The 18,893-nt window shown below is 42.7% G+C and overlaps 1 protein-coding gene across 1 annotated transcript in view; it reads right to left on the bottom strand.

Moving 5' to 3' along the window:
- LOC116505435 (sodium/hydrogen exchanger 10-like) overlaps positions 1–16,768 on the bottom strand; it is a 104,101-nt gene extending 87,333 nt beyond the window's left edge. The window contains exons 1-5 of the mRNA XM_032212670.1: positions 15,911–16,768; positions 15,214–15,262; positions 13,691–14,548; positions 9,091–9,191; positions 7,509–7,634 (exon numbers count right to left, since the gene is read on the bottom strand). Of these exons, the coding sequence (XP_032068561.1) occupies positions 7,509–7,634; positions 9,091–9,191; positions 13,691–14,548; positions 15,214–15,262; positions 15,911–16,768 (1,992 nt within the window). The remainder of the gene's footprint in view (positions 1–7,508; positions 7,635–9,090; positions 9,192–13,690; positions 14,549–15,213; positions 15,263–15,910) is intronic.
- Between the last annotated feature and the right edge of the window lie 2,125 nt (positions 16,769–18,893).

The raw sequence follows: 18,893 nt of genomic DNA, 5'->3' as shown, positions 1-18,893 counted from the left end.
TGTATCTGACGGTTTCTGAGTTCTTTGATTAGAAAGGCATAGTCTCTCCTGGCTCTTAACATTTGGGGTGGTATTTCTTTGAAGACAATCAAGTCCTGTCCGCCAATTTGTAACTTGGTATTATAAGACTCTTGTAGTATTGCATTTCTAGACTCTCTTGTAGCAAAGTATATAATTACATCTCTGGGAAGCTGTCTCTGATTTGCCGTCCACGAGTTCTGACGATAAATTTTTTCGATCTGCCAGTCAAAGTTGCTTCCCGGTCTTCCCACCAGACGACTGAAGGCCTCTGAAAAAATCTGTTTCAAGTTCTCCTGTTCATTTTCACGCAGTCCCCTAACTCTTAATGCAAGCTCCATCTGTTTATAATTTATCATAACAATTTGTTTTTCTGCATTTTCAACTTTTTGTTGCATCACTTCAATTTTGGATGTCAGGTTGGTGTTGGCTTCCTCCAGAAGCTCTAGCTTATCTTCCATTCCAGCAACATACTCTGTCAGTACAGTTACAAGTCCTACCATATCATCCTTTGTTTTAGCAATCCTGGTATCAAGCTTGTCACATAAGTCTGTAATAAGTTGCTTCATCTCCTCTCTAAATTCTCTAAGAGTCTCAAAAAGAAATTCTTTCGTTAGCAAATCTCCAGTAGGGGGCGTAGAAGGTAAAAGCTGCGACTTTGTGCCAAATGAGGTGTATTGCTAAAAGGACGTCTCCCTGACTTTGATTTTGGTGCCATTATTTCTTTTATTCAAACAATTATTCAAGAGTTATTCAAACTCGGCTGGCCCGTTAGTTAGCTTACAAGGGAAGAAAGTATTGTGTTCCCCCTAATTTGTTCGTAGAAGTTTTTCAAAAGATGTCAGAAAAAGGCGTTATAACAAGGCAAGTTTCAAAAGATTAGCATTGTAATGAAACAGTTCGTATTCGTCTGTGTTTAGAGTGTCCCTTTATTGACAAGGAGGCTTTGGAGCTTTTAAAAATTGATAAGAGAGAAAAAGGAATTCTTGGTAGGTCTTCAAAGAAAAAAATCTAATTAGTCAGAGAATGCTATCTGGCTGTTTCTTTGATCTTTCTCTCTGTCAGTCGTGCCAGGGAATTAGAAATATACCATTATAGCAAATGCAGAAGCTACAAAATCGCCATCTTGAAAACAATTACACAAAGGAGCTTTTATAGCATTGAAGCTAGGATTTTCTCTAGAAAAAACAGATAAAGTTCTCAGGTCCGGTCTCTGCTTATATTAATTTCAGATAAAATAGTTTCAAAAATTGTCCTGGGGGGGGGGTTTCCTTGCCTTGTACTGCAAAAAAAACAGCTGAGATTTTCTGGCCGGAGGTATGACTCAGCTTTGGCCGTCTCTCCCCTTCTGTTCGCAGCAAAAAAAAACTGCAAACTTCAAAGAAAGCTCTTACCGGCTGGGTCACTCACTTATCTTCTTGCCTGAAGAAACAGATATCTACTGATGTTAAGTAGATAACGAACCAGAAATCTGGGGGCAGCTCACTTGAGCCGCCGGTGACGGCAAGGTCCCTCCCCGGAAGCCCGACTGAGTTGATTTTTGTACACATGCCCCCTGGTCCTCATTGAGATCATTTTAAAAAACAAAAGCGTGATCTGTCTAGGACATTTGTAGACATTGCATTTCCAACTGCCTGCTGGACCCTGGACTCCAGAATAATCCCTGGGTGGGGTTGGACTCTCCCCAGAGAATGACCTTTCAGGTAAGCCATCGGCCATTCTCCTGGGCGCTGCTTGGAGAATCCAAGCATGGGACATACCCAAGCTATGTTATCTCAGGGCAGGACGAAGACATGTCCAGGGATTGCGGGCAGGCAACTACCCGCTGTAAAACTCTCCTCCCGAAGGAGGCTTCAGCTGCAATGAATGTATCTATTTTATAATTCCGTATGAACGGCATCAGAGACGACCACATTGCTGCTCTACATATGTCCTCGATGGACACTTGAGTCACCCAAGCTGCTGGAGTTGCAGCACTTCTGGTAGAGTGCGCCATTATATGTGCTGGAACAGTCCTGGCACAGTGCTTGTAGGCCATCTTGATGCAAACTCGCAACCAACGCCCAATAGTGGAGGAAGATGCCTTTCTGCCCATGGATCCCGGTTGAAATGAAATGAAGAGCGATTCAGATCGTCTGAACCTCGCCGTTCTCTTGATGTATCTACAATAGTACATCAGACATCCAGAATGTGCCAAGCACACTCTCTAGAGTATTGCGGATTGGGACAAAAAATGGGGAGGATCACCTCCTGTGCCCTATGAAACAAGGAGTATTTCCACCTCTTCCATCAATATCTTCCTAATGACTTGCGGAATGAGGGGAAGAGGCGGGAAGCCGTACAACAGGCCCGGTGGCCATTTGGTTCGTAGGGCGTCGGTTCATTCTGCTTGAGGAGTGTGGTCTCACAAGTAGAACCTCAGGAGCTGGGCATTGGTCGGACTGGCAAACAGATCGAGTTGTGGCATGCCGAACCTCTGTCATCTGGTGGAACAGGTCCGGAAGCAGACACCACTCTGAATTGTCTATAGTCTGACAGCACTACCAATCCACCCTCACATGTCCACTCCCGAGATATGGTCCGCTCTGAGAGAGCGCAGATGTAACTCCACCCACCTCCCCAATGTCTCTGCCTCTACCATGAGGACTCTGGAATGCATGCCGCCCTGGTGATTTATGTGGGCCTTCATTGCTATGTTGTCTTTGAGCAACAGAGCATGTTGACCCACAATGTTCTTGCAGAAGTGTCTCAGGGAGAGTCTGGCGGCCTTTAGTTCTAGCCAGTTTATGTTGTGGGCCACTTCCTCCTATGACCACCTGCCCTGTATCACCTGAATTGAAAGTACGCCCCCCAGACGTATAGGCGCTGAACTACATTAACAAATAGTTCTGGCACAGGGACAAGGTCTTGAGCTGGTGCATTCAACAAGCCCTCCCTGGAGTCCTGGGATGTAGAGGGTGCTGGTGCTCCCTGTGGAGTGGGGCCTAACTGGGTAGAGGCTTTCATCTTGTGCAGTATGGACTTAAACAGAGAGGGCTTGAACAGCCCTGCAAAGGCGGGCTTATCAGGAGGAAGATCTTCATCTTCTGATAGGTCCATGTCCCCCATGGTTTCCTCATCCAAGGATTCCTCTGTTGCAATGGAGATGCCTGGTGAGTGAGGAGCTGGGAATTGATCCCTGCTATGATGAGCCTGCAGCGGCCTAGATCAAGATCTTTTGCCAGCCAGGGAATCCTTTTGACGGATCCCCTCAGCTATGCCCTGAGTGATTGCCTGCGGAATCACCTCTTTCATTTCAGCTGACAAGGCCGAGCCCTGTTCCTTCCTGGGCCTAGGCCTGGAGGGGCCCAGGCATCTGGAAGTTACCAATGGTCCCGGTTCCACCTCCCCACAGATGGCACAATCAAAAGGTCCCCGTTCCCCTTCAGATGACCAGGGGAACTGGGATAGCCCAGGGAGGCGTCAGGAGAAAATTCCTGTAATCCTTCCTCCATTAGAAAGGGGAGGGATCTCTCTGGGGTGATATGGGAGGGGTTTGAACCGGTTCACTGCTCATTTGGGGTTGAGACGCAGGGGATCTGGAATTCCTTTGGGCCCATTCAAAGGTTTTCTCCAAGGCCTTAAGTCTCCTAGCCTCCTCCCTGGTAGAGCTTTTGGAGACCCTTGAACCCTGTGGCTCTTGCCCCTTGGTGCCTTGCCTGCCCTGAGCCCTCCTAGGAGGGGGATCTGGCCTACTCCACTTGGAAGAGGGGCCTGCCTGCTCCTCATCCTCCCTCAAACCTCCATCCGCCATCTTCCTCTTTACTCAGCTAGCCTTGGTGAAAAACTGCTGTCTGTGAAGGCTGCTTCATCAAAGGTCTGGTCAGTGGCAGGAGGAAGACTTGCACATAGTAGCTGGAGGCACCTGCGCGAGGCCAGCCAGCTCTGCTGCACACATGGATCTTCCCCTGAGGAAGGGAGTATGGCCGCAGATGGCCAAACATTCCCTGGCCACCTTTGGGTCTTCCTGGAGGAGACAGACCTTGCCGGAGCCCCGGACAAGGTCCCACGCTCCCCGGCTGCGATCCGCTGCTTGGGATTCAAAAATGCAGCCTCTTCTTTGATCCATGGCCAAAGCTAAAGGAACTCAGTGCAGAAAAACAGCTTTCTCCTCAGCTCTCTCTGCAAAGCATCTGAAAAAACACTCTCCAAAATCGCCACCGTGCTTGATTCCATCTTCTGCTTCAGCAGCAGCACAATAGAGAGAGAGAACTGATCGGAGTGATAACTGGTTGTGCAAGTCCTTCGCGCTTCATCTGACAGGTGGGGAGAAGGAAGCCTCCTACCTCTGGTGCTCATCGCAGCCACCAGGCAAGATGTCTTACTGAAGGCTGAGGCTCAGCTGTCAGACCTCCCAAGCAAAAGTTAAAGGAACAGAATTTTTCCCTAAATACTAATCTGACTAAGTAGGAAATCTAGACAAAAATAATAAACGTAAGATAAACTGTTTGGAGAGTCTCAGTATATCTGCCAAAAAACTGAGGAGCTTCGCAAAATGTGTCCTTAAGGGCTGAGTTTTTTAAACTGACCTCAATGAGGAACAGGGGGCGTGTCTACAAAAATCAACTCACTTCTTGGGCAGATACACTGAATTTAACCCATGCTTGGACTCTCTAAGCAGCGCACAGGAGAATATTAGATTTTTCTCTCCTAAAGCACCCTTTCTACTGTATTTTTCGGAGTATAAGTTGCACCGGAGTATAAGACGCACCAAGATTTTGAAGAGGCAAATTTTTAAAAAAAGTAGGTGGGTAGATAGAGGGATAGAGAGGGAGAGAAAGAGAGAGAAATACAGTAGGTAGATAGGGAAAGAGAGTATTTAGGTAGGTAGGTAGGTAAAGGAGAGAGAAAAATAGAGAGTGAAATACAGTAGGTAGGTAGGGAGAGAGAGAGAGTAGGTAGGTAGGTAGGTAGTTAGGTAGAGGGGGAAAGAGAGTAGGTAGGTAGGTACGTACATAGGTAGATAGAGGGGGAGAGAGAGAAATACAGTAGGTAGTTAGGGAGAAAGAGAGAGTAGGTAGATGAAGGGAGGGAGGGAGGAAGAGAGAGAGAGAAATACAGTAGGTAGGTAAGGAGAGAGAGTAGGTAGGTTGGTAGATGTTTCCAGGTGTATTTATCCATGTGCTGGAGAAGGAAATTGCTGACAATCTGCAGCACCTAAGACTTTGTTTCTGCTGACACAGCATTTGATCAATGCAATTCTCATCAATCAGTTAAAGAGCTTTCCAAAAGGAAAAAAAAGTTTTTGCACTCTGCAAACCTCCCCAAAACAGCCTGTTTTTCGCAAAAACAGCCCCCCCCCTTTTTAAAAAAGGCAGGAATAGCTTGCAGAGTGCTTCTGGGGGGGGCAAAAATGAGCAAAAATAGTCTGTTTTGTTGCAAAAACGGGCCCGTTTTTTGCCAAAAAAATTGCATGCATAGCCTTATGGAGGCTTATAGAGTGCTGCTGGGAGCTGGGGGGGGGGGGGCAAAAAACGGGCCATTTTTTGCTCATTTCTGCCCTCTCCAGTCCCCAGCTTCCTGAAAGCCTCCATAAGGGTATGCACGGCCATTTTGATGAAGGGGCGGGGCTTCAGGAGGCAAAAAATGCTGTATTCAGTGTATAAGACGCACTCAGATTTTCAGCCTCTTTTTTGAGGAAAAAGGGTGTGTCTTATACTCCGAAAAATACAGTACATTTCAAAATCTGATCCATAGGGTTGAGAAAGCAGATATTTATGAGGTATGGGAGAGGGCTCCTAGTGTTTGAGCTGAATGTCATTTTTGAAATTTTGTATTTCAATCTCAATGGAATATAGTTTGCTGGAGTTGTTCATTTTTGCATCTCCAGAGATTTGGATGCCAGTATCTACATTTCCTCATTCAATGATTCTGTCAGGAGACTTTATATCTTCAGTCAATAGCTCTTGAATTCAGCTCACTCCAATATCATTTATACTGATAGAAATGAAATAAATTCAAGAAGCTAACCCAAAGGAACATACTGTACAGAGATTTCCACTCTGTGTCTGCATGTGAGTAACAGAATGATACGAAATAACTTGATTTCAGCTAGTCTAGAGAACTGATAATAAACTGAAATTTATAAAAATGATTTAAAATTTTATTAAAAATTAATTTTCCAAACTATGAATAAATAAATTAACAGAATAATACATAATAAAGTGATAATAATTATTTTAACAGTTTACAATATTCAGCCAACATTGCCTGCTCACAGAATCACAGGCCCCTTTAAAAAAAAAACTTCAGGCCTATTTATAACTTTAAACCAGCAAGTGGGTAACTAATGGTTGAGAGGTCCTTGGTGCTCTCTGAGCTTGTTTTCTTGCAGATGTTTCATTACCCTTAACTAGGAAACATCATCAATGTTTGCTGTCAGTTTATATTCTTGTGACTTGTCTGCCTGTGTGCGTGGAGATTCTTTGGTTGGGCTGTTTCCTGATGGCTCTGACAGTTTCTTGATTGGGGTATTGTTTACTTGATTGCTGGTCTGAAGTTGACCTTGGAGTTAATCTATGCTGATCTGAATGCTGATTACTGGTGGAGAGGTTTTGGACTCTTTCTCTTTTGGGCTGGTTAATTGTTTCTTTTGCATCAACTATAAATGTTGTTAATGTCTATGTGTCTATTAATGGCTGATTAGTCAAAAGTGCCCAGCTTCTAGAAATTCTCTGGACTGAGTCTGGTCCAGGATTATCACATTTCCCCAATTGAAACTATGGTTAACTATTTGTTGAGATAATAGTACCAGCACTGACAAAGTGCAAAAAAAATAAGTATTTTACAATGCTTTTGTGCACTCATACCAATACAATTGTAACTTGTTCTTAGAACTGCAATGAAAACTGCAATGAAAATTGCAAGAATGTAAGTTAAGATCTAGTGAAAAGCAAAGTTGAAACATATCAGATTTTATACTCAAAGAATTCTTATGACTAGGCAGCCACAGCACTAATCTCTTGCTGAATTCATCCTAACAAAGAGGAGTCTTACCTTACCCCTCTTTTGATGTATCTGGCTTTTCAGTCTCCACTTCAATTCTTTTTCCTCACAAATGATGAAGCACCATTGGACATCGCCCTGGACTCTTATCTAACCTCTTCTCCTCTCCATATCTTTTCCCAATTCTGGAAGGAGCCATAACTACCTTGAATTTTGCCTCTTTTTGTAATCAACAATGCTGTTTTCCTCACAAAAGCTCTGGCCTCATCTGTTACTCCTATTGAAATAAGATGTTTCCATCATCCAAATTAGAGGTGAAGAATCTGCAGCTCTTCATTAATGAACTGTCTTAATGAACTCTGACTAGAAAGAAAAGGCTCAGAACAACTAAAACCATATACATCCCAGGAAGGATTTGAGGAAATTTGAAGAAAAGAAATAGCAAATGGTTGAGTCACTGATTATCATGTTTCTAAAGAAAAAAGGTAAAAACATATTGGACTTACCTGCCAAAATGATTTTCGAAATATATATAAATCCATCTCAAATGCAGCTGTAAATATTATGATTGGTGTAAATAAATGAAGAAAAAGTATCGGATCTATATTTGCGACAGTTTTCACAAAAGGCAACTGATAATAAAAATTAGTAAAAGATATTGTAAGAATACTATATAATGTAAGATTACTTTTATATACTAGCTTCAAATATTGAATGAATGAATAATTTGCATATCAATTCATTAATAGTAACTTTATGTTATAAATATTATAACATATAACAGGATAAAGTTTGATAATGAAAAATGTGCCTTGGCTGAGTATGGAGCTTGGATCAGGAAACTACACTATTTTCAATTTTAAAAAGAAGTATTTTTTAAACCCAGTCCTAAAGCTAAATTATAGCATATTTTTAATGTCATCAACAACATGATAGGATCCTGGCACTTCCCAATAATTCTTCCTATTTGGAAACATACTTTTACTACTGTTGAGAACTCAAATTATGGTCAAAGTATTTCAGATGGTCACCTATATGCCAAGCAGACTGCAGATATTCTGAATAAAATTTCACTCTTGTTAGACATAGAATTTACATCTTCACAATAAATAATAGCATAGAAAATAGAAGATGAAATATTTATTAGAATATTTCATTAAAAAATAAAACTAAAGCCATTTAAGATGGTTTCCCTCTCCCTCCTTCAGGAGTGGGACTATGCCATTTGAATAGGTATGTTCTTTTCTCACAGAAATCGTTTTCTTGCAAACCATTCTTTTAACAGTACCTTGGACAGCATCCATTTGACTTTTGTCCATCCCAACAAGAATTTAGTATGTCTGATCACTGCTCAAATTGGCAAATTAAAAATGATATGCCCATCCTGTAATTTTTGGGCTCACAAGATCCAGAGTAGGTTTTAATTTATTCTGTGGTGATTCCTGGACATTTCTATTTAGACTGCAAAGGAGGACTGGGAGGGAGGGACCATTAGTGGAGAAGTGAAACTGTTATAAGGCTAAAGTCTGCTTGCATTGATTCCTCTAGTCTAGATGATTTAATAAACCTTGTTCCGTTTTGTTCACCATACAACAAGCCTTATGATTACTGCTAAAGCCAAAACATATACATCTTACATATAAGTAATTTCTTATTTATATTTGATTATTTTCCTGACTCATATATTTAGAAATAATACCTCACTATTATTCAACAAATCATACCACATAAGTAGCTGCATTATACATTAATTCAGAGTTGATAACTAGTACATAGGAAACTGGATAAATAGGAAGGGTTTCAACAGTACTGACCTTTAAGTTGGGGGAGATACCCTTATTTATCAGTCACTAAAGCACTTAGGCACATGACAAAAAGGTTAACCATCACTGTTCTAGAATGGATTCGCAGGAAGTTTCCAATATCTTCTGGGAGTAGGAACCCAATGGATTTGTTAGAAAAGGAGACCAAATTTCCTTTATCCTTTTGACATCCTAGCCTAATATAGATTAATCTATAATGTCTATTTATAAACTGTATTAAGATATATTCCCTGGTTCTCTATATATTATTGTTTTAATACTGTACCTCTTGTGAAAAATGGGCTAATATTCCAAGAATAAGTCCAACCAGGAATATAATTACAAGAATAGGGATTTTTGTTTCCTTCAAAATAGTTCGTAATAAAGCTGAAAGAAAACATTACCGTTAAATATACAATTTTGTGCTGAATCTTAAGGCAGTATCTATGTTTTAAATGAGAATAGCATTTTTGAATCAGCAATAATTCATATGCAACATTCAAATAAATTTTAAGCTTTCTTGACCTAATTGAAGTAATAAACATGTAATTAGTGCAGTTAAACAATATCGAAGAAGCATTAATAAAATCTAAGCTATAATGAAATAAAATAAATAAGAACAAAAGCAACAGTTTGGAAAAAAAATTGCTTTGTACCCAATGAATCAGAAAGTCTTGTAGAATAAAGATGCTATCACCAAGATAATCTCTCAGGTGTTTACCCATTTCACCTCACATGGCAATGGCAACTAATCTGATGATGATCTGAATAGCATATAAAAAATCAGTTACTTGGTTCCTGAATCAGGAAACATTTTAAATAGATCTCTGAAATAGATCCAAAAAGAAACAGGGTGTAGTACAGTTGATTACTACAAGTATAACACCACAAATGAACTTGATCTTCAGAAATATTACTACAGAATCAAAGTATAAGTTACATCTCTTATTTTTTTGTTTATAAAACCTCTATTGTTTTTTTAAAAATCTAATTAGTTTTTCTTAAAGAATCATGATGCAGGGTAGAAGATGAAGAAAAAATATTTTGCATGTTGTAAACAAATTGTATTTCTACTTAGAAAGCTAAACTACTGTTCTTATTTTATATTTGTGAATAAATAACTATATTTTATATACTAAAACATAATAACTAATAAGCCTAGAAATAAAACAATCAAGAAATCCGAAGTCTGTTCATGTCAAATAAAGAAAAAGTTTAATATGAATATATGTATTAAAATTATCAGAAGTTTCTCAATACAGCAATAGCAGACATGCAAAAATTTAAATTGACTTTTTTGAAAAATAAGTATGAAAAGAATATTTTTTTCTATTTTGCCAAATTGTTCTCTATGATCATATTATAATACATATACAAGTAGTCTTTGACTTATGACCTCAATGGAGTTTGCCCATTATAGCCGCATGTTATGACAGCCATTGTGAACCATGTCACTTAACAACCTCCCCGATCCTGCTTTCCCTAATGCAATCATTAAATGAAAGTGCAGGTCATTAATTGGAGCACAGTGTGCCTCAGGAGTGGAGGAGGTCTTTGGATGCTTAGCACAGGCCCATGCATGCCTGCCCTGGGCTTTCCAAGATTTCTCCTACCTAAGGCACCCAGTGCTTCTCTCTTTGTTCCTCAGGGTCACTCCAGGCCTCCCTGTCCCTCAGGGTCACTCCAGGTCAACCACTCAGCCATGCAAAGGAGCCTATAGCTGATCAGAATAGAATAGAATAGAATTCTTTATTGGCCAAGTGTGATTGGACACACAAGGAATTTGTCTTTGGTACATATGCTCTCAGTGTACATAAAAAGACAAGATACATTAGTAAAGAATCATAAGGTAGCGCACTTAATGACAGTCATAGGGTACAAATAATCAATCAGGAAATAATCAATATCAATCGTAAGCATACAAGCAACAAAGTTACAGTCCTGCAGTCATAAGTGGGAGGAGATGGGTGATAGGAACAATGAGAAGACAATAGTAATAGTAATGCAGCCTTAGTGAATGGTTTGACAGTGGTAAGGGAATTATTTATTTAGCAGAGTGATGGCGTTCAGGAAAAATCTGTTCTTGTGTCTAGTTGTCTTGGTGTGAAGATCCATAGCATTGTTTTGAGGGTAGGAGTTGAAACAATTTATGTCCAGGATGTGAGGAGGTCTGTAAATATTTTCATGGCCCTCTTTTTGACTCATGCAGTGTACAGGTCCTCAATGGAAGGAGATTGGCAGTAATTGTTTTTTCTGCAGTTCTGATTATCCTCTGAAATCTGGGTCTGTCTTGTTGAGTTACACAACCAAACCAGACAGTTATAGAGGTGCAGATGACAGACTCAATAATTCCTCTGTAGAACTGTATCAGCAGCTCTTTGGGCAGTTTGAGCTTCCTGAGTTGGCGCAGAAAGAACACTCTTTGTTGTGCTTTTTTGATGACATTTTTGATGTTAGGTGTCAAATTTAGGTCTTGACATATGATAGAACTTAGAAATGTGATGGTCTCTACTGTTGATACTGTGTTGTCTAGTATTGTAAGGAGTGGTAGTATGGTAGGGTTTCTCTTAAAGTCTACCACCATTTCTACGGTTTTGAGTGTGCTCAGTTCCAAATTGTTCTAGTCGCACCACGAGGCTAGTTCAACCTCCCGTCTGTATGCGGTTTCATCATTGTCTTGAATGAGACCAATCACTGTTGTATCGTCTGCAAACTTCAGTAATTTAACAGATGGATCATTTGAGATGCTGTCATTGGTGTATAGAGAGAAGTGAAAAGAGCACACAGCCCTGGGTGGCTCCTGTGCTAATTGTACAAGTATCTAATGTAATTTTTGCCTAGCTTCACCTGCTGCTTCCTGTCTGTTAGGAAGATTGTGATCCACTTACAAGTGTGTTCAGGTACCGCTAGCTGATTTAGTTTAGTTAGGAGAATGTCCGGTATGATGGTAATGAATGCTGAACTAAAGTCTACAAAGAGGACCCTTGCGTATATCTTTGGAGAATCAAGATGGTGTAGGATGTAGTGCAGAGCCATATTAACAGCATCATCAGTCAATCTATTTGCTTGGTATAAAAATTGCAGGGGGTCTAAAGGGGGATCGTGATGGTTTTCAAGTGGGACATCACTAGCCTTTCAAACGTTTTCATAACTACAGATGTTAGAGCAACTTGTCTGTAGTCATTCAGTTCCTTGATGGAGGGCTTCTTCAGCACTGGGATAATAGTGGAGCATTTGAAGCAAGAAGGAACATGGCACATCTCTAGTGATTTGTTGAAAATTCAGGTGAAGATGGGGGCCTATCTTCTCTGGGCCTGGTGCTTTTCCTGGCTTCTGTCTGTGAAATAGATCTTGCACTTCCTTTTCTGTGATCACCAGGGTTTGTGAACCCAATGGGATGGTTTTTAATAGCAGAAGTTTTAAATTTAAAACTGGGTCATACGTACATTTGGCAGCGGAGTGGTGTTCTATCATAATTTCAAATAGTCGCTAAGCAACCTATTGTAAATTGAGGACTATAGGAACCTGTTGAGTCTTTCTCTTTAAAGGAGCCATTAAAAATCCATTGCTGGCATATTTGGTGTGCCGTTTAGAACAAAGTCATGGTATAATTACTGTACATCGAACAGGCTTTCCACATTTGGAAGCACCTTGCCTATTATAAGACTGGTTCACATACTTCATTACATCATAAATTATAATTCATTCAGCATGGTAAAGATAACACAGGTCTGCGACTAAAAAGCTGTTTGATTATTTTCATCTAATTTCCATGTATTTTGGTGTGCTGAAAACAAATAAAATATTGAAAAAACTCCTAGACATCATGATTTGCCACAACATGGAAAATTGTCTTCAAATTTATCAATTTTTTAAAAAATTTTGGTATTTTTTTATATTATGGGTTTTTAACCAAATTTAAAGTTCAAATTACTATTACTTAATTCACATAAGTGCATTTAAGATATAAAATGCCAAAAAACCTTTAAAAAATGAGTTATGTTAAAAAAAATATAGCACTGTAAATCTGATGGTCAGCAATATACACATAAGCTAAGCAAGTTTTAAGTCTGTGCTTCTAATGGTAGAAGGGGTTAATCTTTCCCAAAGAATCCAGTGGGAGGGAGACACAGGGCAGATAGCAGCATCTCCGGGCAGTGCATGGGGCATGGCCAGCACTGTGAAGTCTCATGTACAGACACAGAGCTGCTCTCTCCTGCATGCCACACTTGAGCATGAATCATCATCAGGTTCTTGGTTCTAGGCTGTTCACACTTTTTCATCGCAATTCATGTTAGCTCGTCATTCTTCAACCATTATGTTATGGCTCCACGAAAGTGTATCAATTCGCCAGACAGTTTCTGTTTCATCTGTGGTGAATATACAGTGTTGAAGCAACAGCAGAATATTACAGACTTTGTGAAAAAAAGTATACTTTGCATACATTGGACTAAAAATTGGAGCTCAAGATAAAGTTTGGGTGAGGAGGAGGAGCCAACGTGGCAACGTTACATCATGCGGACTCGACAGTCCGAGTCTGCTGATGACACTTTTGTCCCTGGATGATCTGGCAGGACCTAAACCGTCCCGAAGAGACGGTGACTGGGAAGACAAGACCTTGCTGGTCTCAGGGACACCGCAAAGTCCCTGATCGACCCAAGGGAAGTGCTTCCAACCAGCGGCAAACAGGCAGCCCCCAGGCTGACATTTGGAGACAGCTCCGGAAAGAAAGAGAAGTGAAAGTGTTCCATCTGGTGAGTTTTTCTTTTTTTTTTAGAAGATTGCCCTAAGAAACTGTTTTCTTAAGCTAAATTAGTCCCTTAACTAAGAACAAAGTGGCAAATTTAATCCCTATTGGACTGCCTTAGAAAGTTTTTCGCTCTTGCCGCCCTGATGGTTGATGTGCGCCTTTGTGGCGATGTGGTCTGTTAGGATCAGCATGTCATGGCCCTCAATCTGACTGCGGAAATGGCACATGGCTAGTCTGGTGGCCCGGAGCTCCAGCCAGTTGATGTTGTGAGCAAGCTCCGTCTGTGACCACCGGCCCTGGACCACCTGAGTCTGGAGGTGAGTGCTCCAGCCGAAGAGGCTGGCATCTGTCATTATGACCAGGCGCTCCGGCTCCTTGAAGCAGCAGCCCTTCAGAAGTGTGTCCGTCTGCCACCACCTGAGGGATCGTAGGACCTTTGGAGGTAGATGCACCCTCCTCCTGGAGTTGCTGGCTTTGCGCCTCTGGAGCGGCAGCAGAAACCATTGGAGCTCTCGCGTATGCAGTCGTGCCCACGGAATCACTGAAATGCACAACACGAGTTTCCCCAACAACTGAGAGGGGGAAACTAACGGCACTGACCCCGTCGATCGGATGGACCTCACCAGGGATCTGATGCTGTCTATTCTCTCCTGCTTGAAGAAGACTTTGCAGTCCCTGGAATCGATCACCGTGCCGAGGTGTTGAATTCTACAGGTCGGGGTCAGATGGCTCTTGGCGAGGTTGACCGAGAACCGGTGTAGTTGGAGGACTCGGATGGTGGTGTCCAGGTCTCTCTGGGCCTGCCCCCTGGATGATGAGTGTTTTAGGATGTTGTCCAGGTAGCATTCCAGTCTTACCGGGATGGATCGCAGATGCGCAGCAATGGCGGCTAGCAGCTTGGTGAAGGTCCGAGGTGCCGATGAGAGCCTGAAGGGGAGGGCCCTGTACTGGAAGTGCTGGTTGGCAAACTGGAATCTCAGGAACTTGCTATGCGCTGGGTGGATTGGAACATACAGTATGCTTCCTTCAGATCTATTGAGGTCAAGAGGTCGTCCTGTCTGACGCAGCCCAGGATGGTCTGAAGGGACTGCATCTTGAAGAGTTTGTATGCCAGATGCTTGTTGAGTTTCTTGAGGTCCGGTATTGCCCTTACCCCCCCCCCCCAGAGGATTTGGGGACCAGAAACAGTATGGAGTAGAAACCCCTGCCCTCCTGGCCCTCGGGAATCTTCTCTATAGCCGTTATCTCCTTCCTCATGAGCTGGAACTTGTGGGCCGACTTGTGGGCCGACCTGGGGGTGGGGCAACGGTCAAAGGTCCTTGGAGGGAAGGAAAGGAATTCCAGGGTCAATCCGTGATGGACTGTGTTCAGAATCCAGGTGTCCATCGTGGTCCCCTCCCACTGGTTGGCGTAAAGCTGGAGACGACCGCCAATGGGAGGGTCTCGGTGACGGTCACTTTGACTTCCAGAAGTGACGTTTGGAATACCCCCCACGGAATGGTTTGCGGAAGCCCTGCTGTCTGTTCCTATCCCTGTAGGAAGATTTGTCCTGGGAATGGTCCTGGGACTGAGGGTAGGACCGATTGTTCCCCCCCCCCCCCGAGGAGGTGGAAGGCTCAGGGCTCCGAAAGGAATTACGGCAAAAGGGCTGCCCCTTACGGTCCGGCTTCTTGGTGACTAGGGGCAGAATCTTGCGCTTGTCCTTGGACTGTTAGAAAGGGATCCAAGGCCTCCCCAAACAATTTTCCCCCTTTAAATGGAGCGGAAGCTAGCTTCCACTTGGCTTTCACGTCCGCCTGCCAGTGGCGAAGCCATAGCAGGCAGCGTGAAGTTATGTTGGAAGCAAGGGCTCTAAAGGAGAGCTTGGTGACTGCAAGGGAGGTGTCAGCAGAATATTCTACGGCCGCTATTATCTTATTAACATCCTGTCTAGCCCTGGTGTCCCCCGCAGGGAGGCCGGCTAATAGCTTATGTAGCCGGAACAGGGCCGCTCTACCGAAATACGAGGAAGATGGAGAAGCCTTCATGGCCCATGCCGTGGCCTGGTGGGTCTTATGGGAGACTGACTCTGCCCTCTTGTCTTCTGCCTTTAAGCCCTCCAGTAAATCAGCTGGAAGGGCAGAATTGGACGTGAGGTCATCTACCTGGGGAAGCTTAAGCAGCTCCTCCAGAGGGCCCTCCATAGAATAGAGCTTTTTATCTGTGCCACTAGGGTTGGCTGTGGAACCCGGCTGGGTCCATTGACGTTGAATGATGTCCAGTTACACCTAAGGAGCTGGGACCAGATCCAGATGAGGGGAAGCCTCCTTAAACAATCCCACACCCGGGTCCTGGGGCCCAATGGTTTCCTTGGTACCCTGAGCTGAAGGGACTTTCTCTGCTGAGCCAGCAGACCCATCTGGGGTGCCGCCGCCCTAGCCTTGGTTAGGATAGCCTTAAACATGGAGGGGTTGAAGAGACCCGAAGAGACAGGCGCCTCGGGTGCAGAATTCTCATCCTCTGAGAAGTCCAGAGCATCTTGCTCCATCTCCTCCCCATCGGATACCTCACTGATCCCAGTAGGGGCCGGGGAAGCCTCCCTAGCTGGGGGCTCCTGAGGTAGAATGGCACGATTCTTGTTGGAACTGCCAAAAGCTATGGGAGTAGAGGCAATAGCAGTGGCAAAGGGTAATTTAGAGGCCAACTGCTGGATTCCATCTGAAATACCCTGAGAGATTGCACGTGCCACCACATCCTGCATGGATTTGGACAATTGGGATTCCTGGGCCTGAGGCAGGGCTAGCTCAGCTTCAGAAGGAGCCAAGGATTCTTCCCCAGCAAGGGAGTCACCGTCATCAAGGGAATCCTCAACCAGATAGTGGCAGGGGGACCCCATGGAGGCCCTAGAAGGATTGGGAGAAAATCCAAAATCCTCCTCAGCATGCAAAGAGGGGGAGACCTCTGGCTGGAGGGTGGGAAGGGAAAGCCCTGCCTCAACATCCCTGGGACTTGGGCCTGCCTGTTGTTGCTGCTGAGCAGCTTGGGCTTTTTGAAATTGCTTTTCAAGTGCTTTCTGGCGTCTTTCAGCAAGTTTCTCATCTGCCATAGAGACCTTGCTGACTCTGGGGCGCTTTCCCTTAGTTGGACACCCCACTCCATCACCTTTGGCAGCAGGGTTGGGCCTGCTGCATTTAGAAGTGGTGGGCCCAGCTTGTTGTTCCACCTGCTTCTCCATCTTCTGTCTGAGGAGATGAGTGATAGCTGCAGAAGTGGTCAGATGAAGCAATCTCTTGGTGAGAGGAGAGGTTGAGCCTTGCAGGAGTCAGGCCAGTGGATAATCGAGGCTTCTAGGCAGGTGGAGCTAGGACAAATGGCACTGGCTGAGGAGAGGCCAGGAGCCTGCAGATCTGCGCCATTAAGCAAGGGCGAATGGCCAGATAGTAGCCAGAAAAAACCCCTGCAGCCGCTTGGAATAATCCAGGGAAGAGGGGAGCCTGCCTAGCAATCCAAAGCTAGGCCCCTGCGTTAAGCGCTTTCCGCGGCGATCCGCTAGTGAGGACAGGCAGTGCGGCAATGGTCAGAGCCTCAAAGAAAAAGCGCACCAAAATTGAGTTCAAAATGGCGGCCGCAATGCGTGTGCGCGCCTGGAACAACACCAGCGGAAGCTGAAGAGACTAATGCTCCGCGCTGGGGACCCTACGTCTCTATCCGTCCCCTGGGCTCATTAGCAACTGCCAAAGAGCCTCCCCACGGCAACCAGGAGTCTTTACAATAGAGAAAGGCAGCTCACTCCAGGAAGCTTGCCTCGCGCCAAACAGCTGATTTTAAAGTGAACCGAAAAGCCGAACTAGAACAGAGGAGAAATTAAAGGGAAACAGAAGTCTAAACTAACTAACAATACTAAAATAAAATTCTAGGAGTTACACTACACTGACTAGGGGACCAGCTTGCTGCACAAGGACTGGATCTCCCCAAAATGCGTCCTGTAGGGCAACTGTGTTTTTTAAAACTGAGCCCCTCAGGGGAGCAAGAGGCGGAGCTACAAAAAATGTTAAACTCAGTCCTTGGGCAGCAAGCTGAAGTTAACCCGTTCTTGGACATTCCAAGCAGCGCCTAGGAGAAGTCTTAAACCCTGGAAAGGTCCTGAAAAGAGAATTGACACAACAGCTGGCGAGAGAGAAAAGTCCATTTTGCTACTGGAAAGACACTGGTTAATAATACTAGTTGATTAAAAAAAAGTTAGTTAATTATTGATGATTAATAAGTAGAGATTTTAGTACTTTATAGTCTGTTTTAGATTATTATTTGATTTGTTATTCGTTAACATATAATTTACTATGATACCAATACTGAAATGATAACCTTTAATTAGGATAAATAACCGGGCCATAAATTGTAATTTGGGATCTGGCGAAAAAATGTACAAGACTTACAAATTTCTGTTTAGATCTTGTTATGAAGATATAAATAATTTGAGTCAGAGGAGAAGAGATGTGATATAAATAAGGAAATGCTAACGCATGCTTTTGGTGATTATTAAGTAGAAATATTAATATCTCTTAGATTGTCTTAGATGATCAACATTTATTTTCTTAACACGTAATTAACTAATTTGGGACTGACGGAAAAGACTTATAAATCTTATTAATAAATCATTGTTTAAAGAAGGCTATAAAGGTATAATCTTGTGTGGGCCTGTGGAGAGGAGAGGTGAGATAAACAGTAAATAACTTTTATTCAACTACAATAATAGCAAAGAAATGTTAATGGATAATATTTAATGATACATACAGGTGTGTTATGGGGGGGAGAAATGCTTAGATATCTTACTTAACTGAATTTGTTTTAGAATATGTCATAAAGGTATAATGTTATTGGACGTTTATTGAAACTGCAAATGAATGCCAGTAGGTAGTTGTGTCTTTAAGTACAAATAATTATAGATAAAAACATGTTTAAATAATGGTAATCAAATGAGAATTGTGGTACATGGATATTAAAATACCTAATTTTTCTTTCTTGACTTAAAATGTACAACTCGATTTGAATGAAGTATATGTAAGGATGGTGGAAGAAATGCACGGAATGTACTTGTAACCAATCAATGTGCTTTCTACAAGATGTAACAAAAAATGATTCTTTTGTCTGTGTGTGTGTTTTTGTTTAATTAAAACAATAAAAAAAATCTTAAAAAGTGTGCAAAGGGTGTGTCAAGGACCTCCGAAACTGGTTCAAGGGTAAGAAAAAAAATCTTTCCATTATGGGATTCCTATGGTATGGCGAGAGCAAAAGAACCATAGTGATGACTGTTACTTTTATTCATGCAATGTAAAAGGGTTTAATTCCAAATGGAAGCATTC

The sequence above is a fragment of the Thamnophis elegans genome, chromosome 1 (genome assembly GCF_009769535.1).
Source record: "Thamnophis elegans isolate rThaEle1 chromosome 1, rThaEle1.pri, whole genome shotgun sequence".
Taxonomy (NCBI): domain Eukaryota; kingdom Metazoa; phylum Chordata; class Lepidosauria; order Squamata; family Colubridae; genus Thamnophis; species Thamnophis elegans.
The sequence above is the reverse complement of the archived record's forward strand: the minus strand, read 5'-3'. Positions and strand labels throughout refer to the sequence as shown.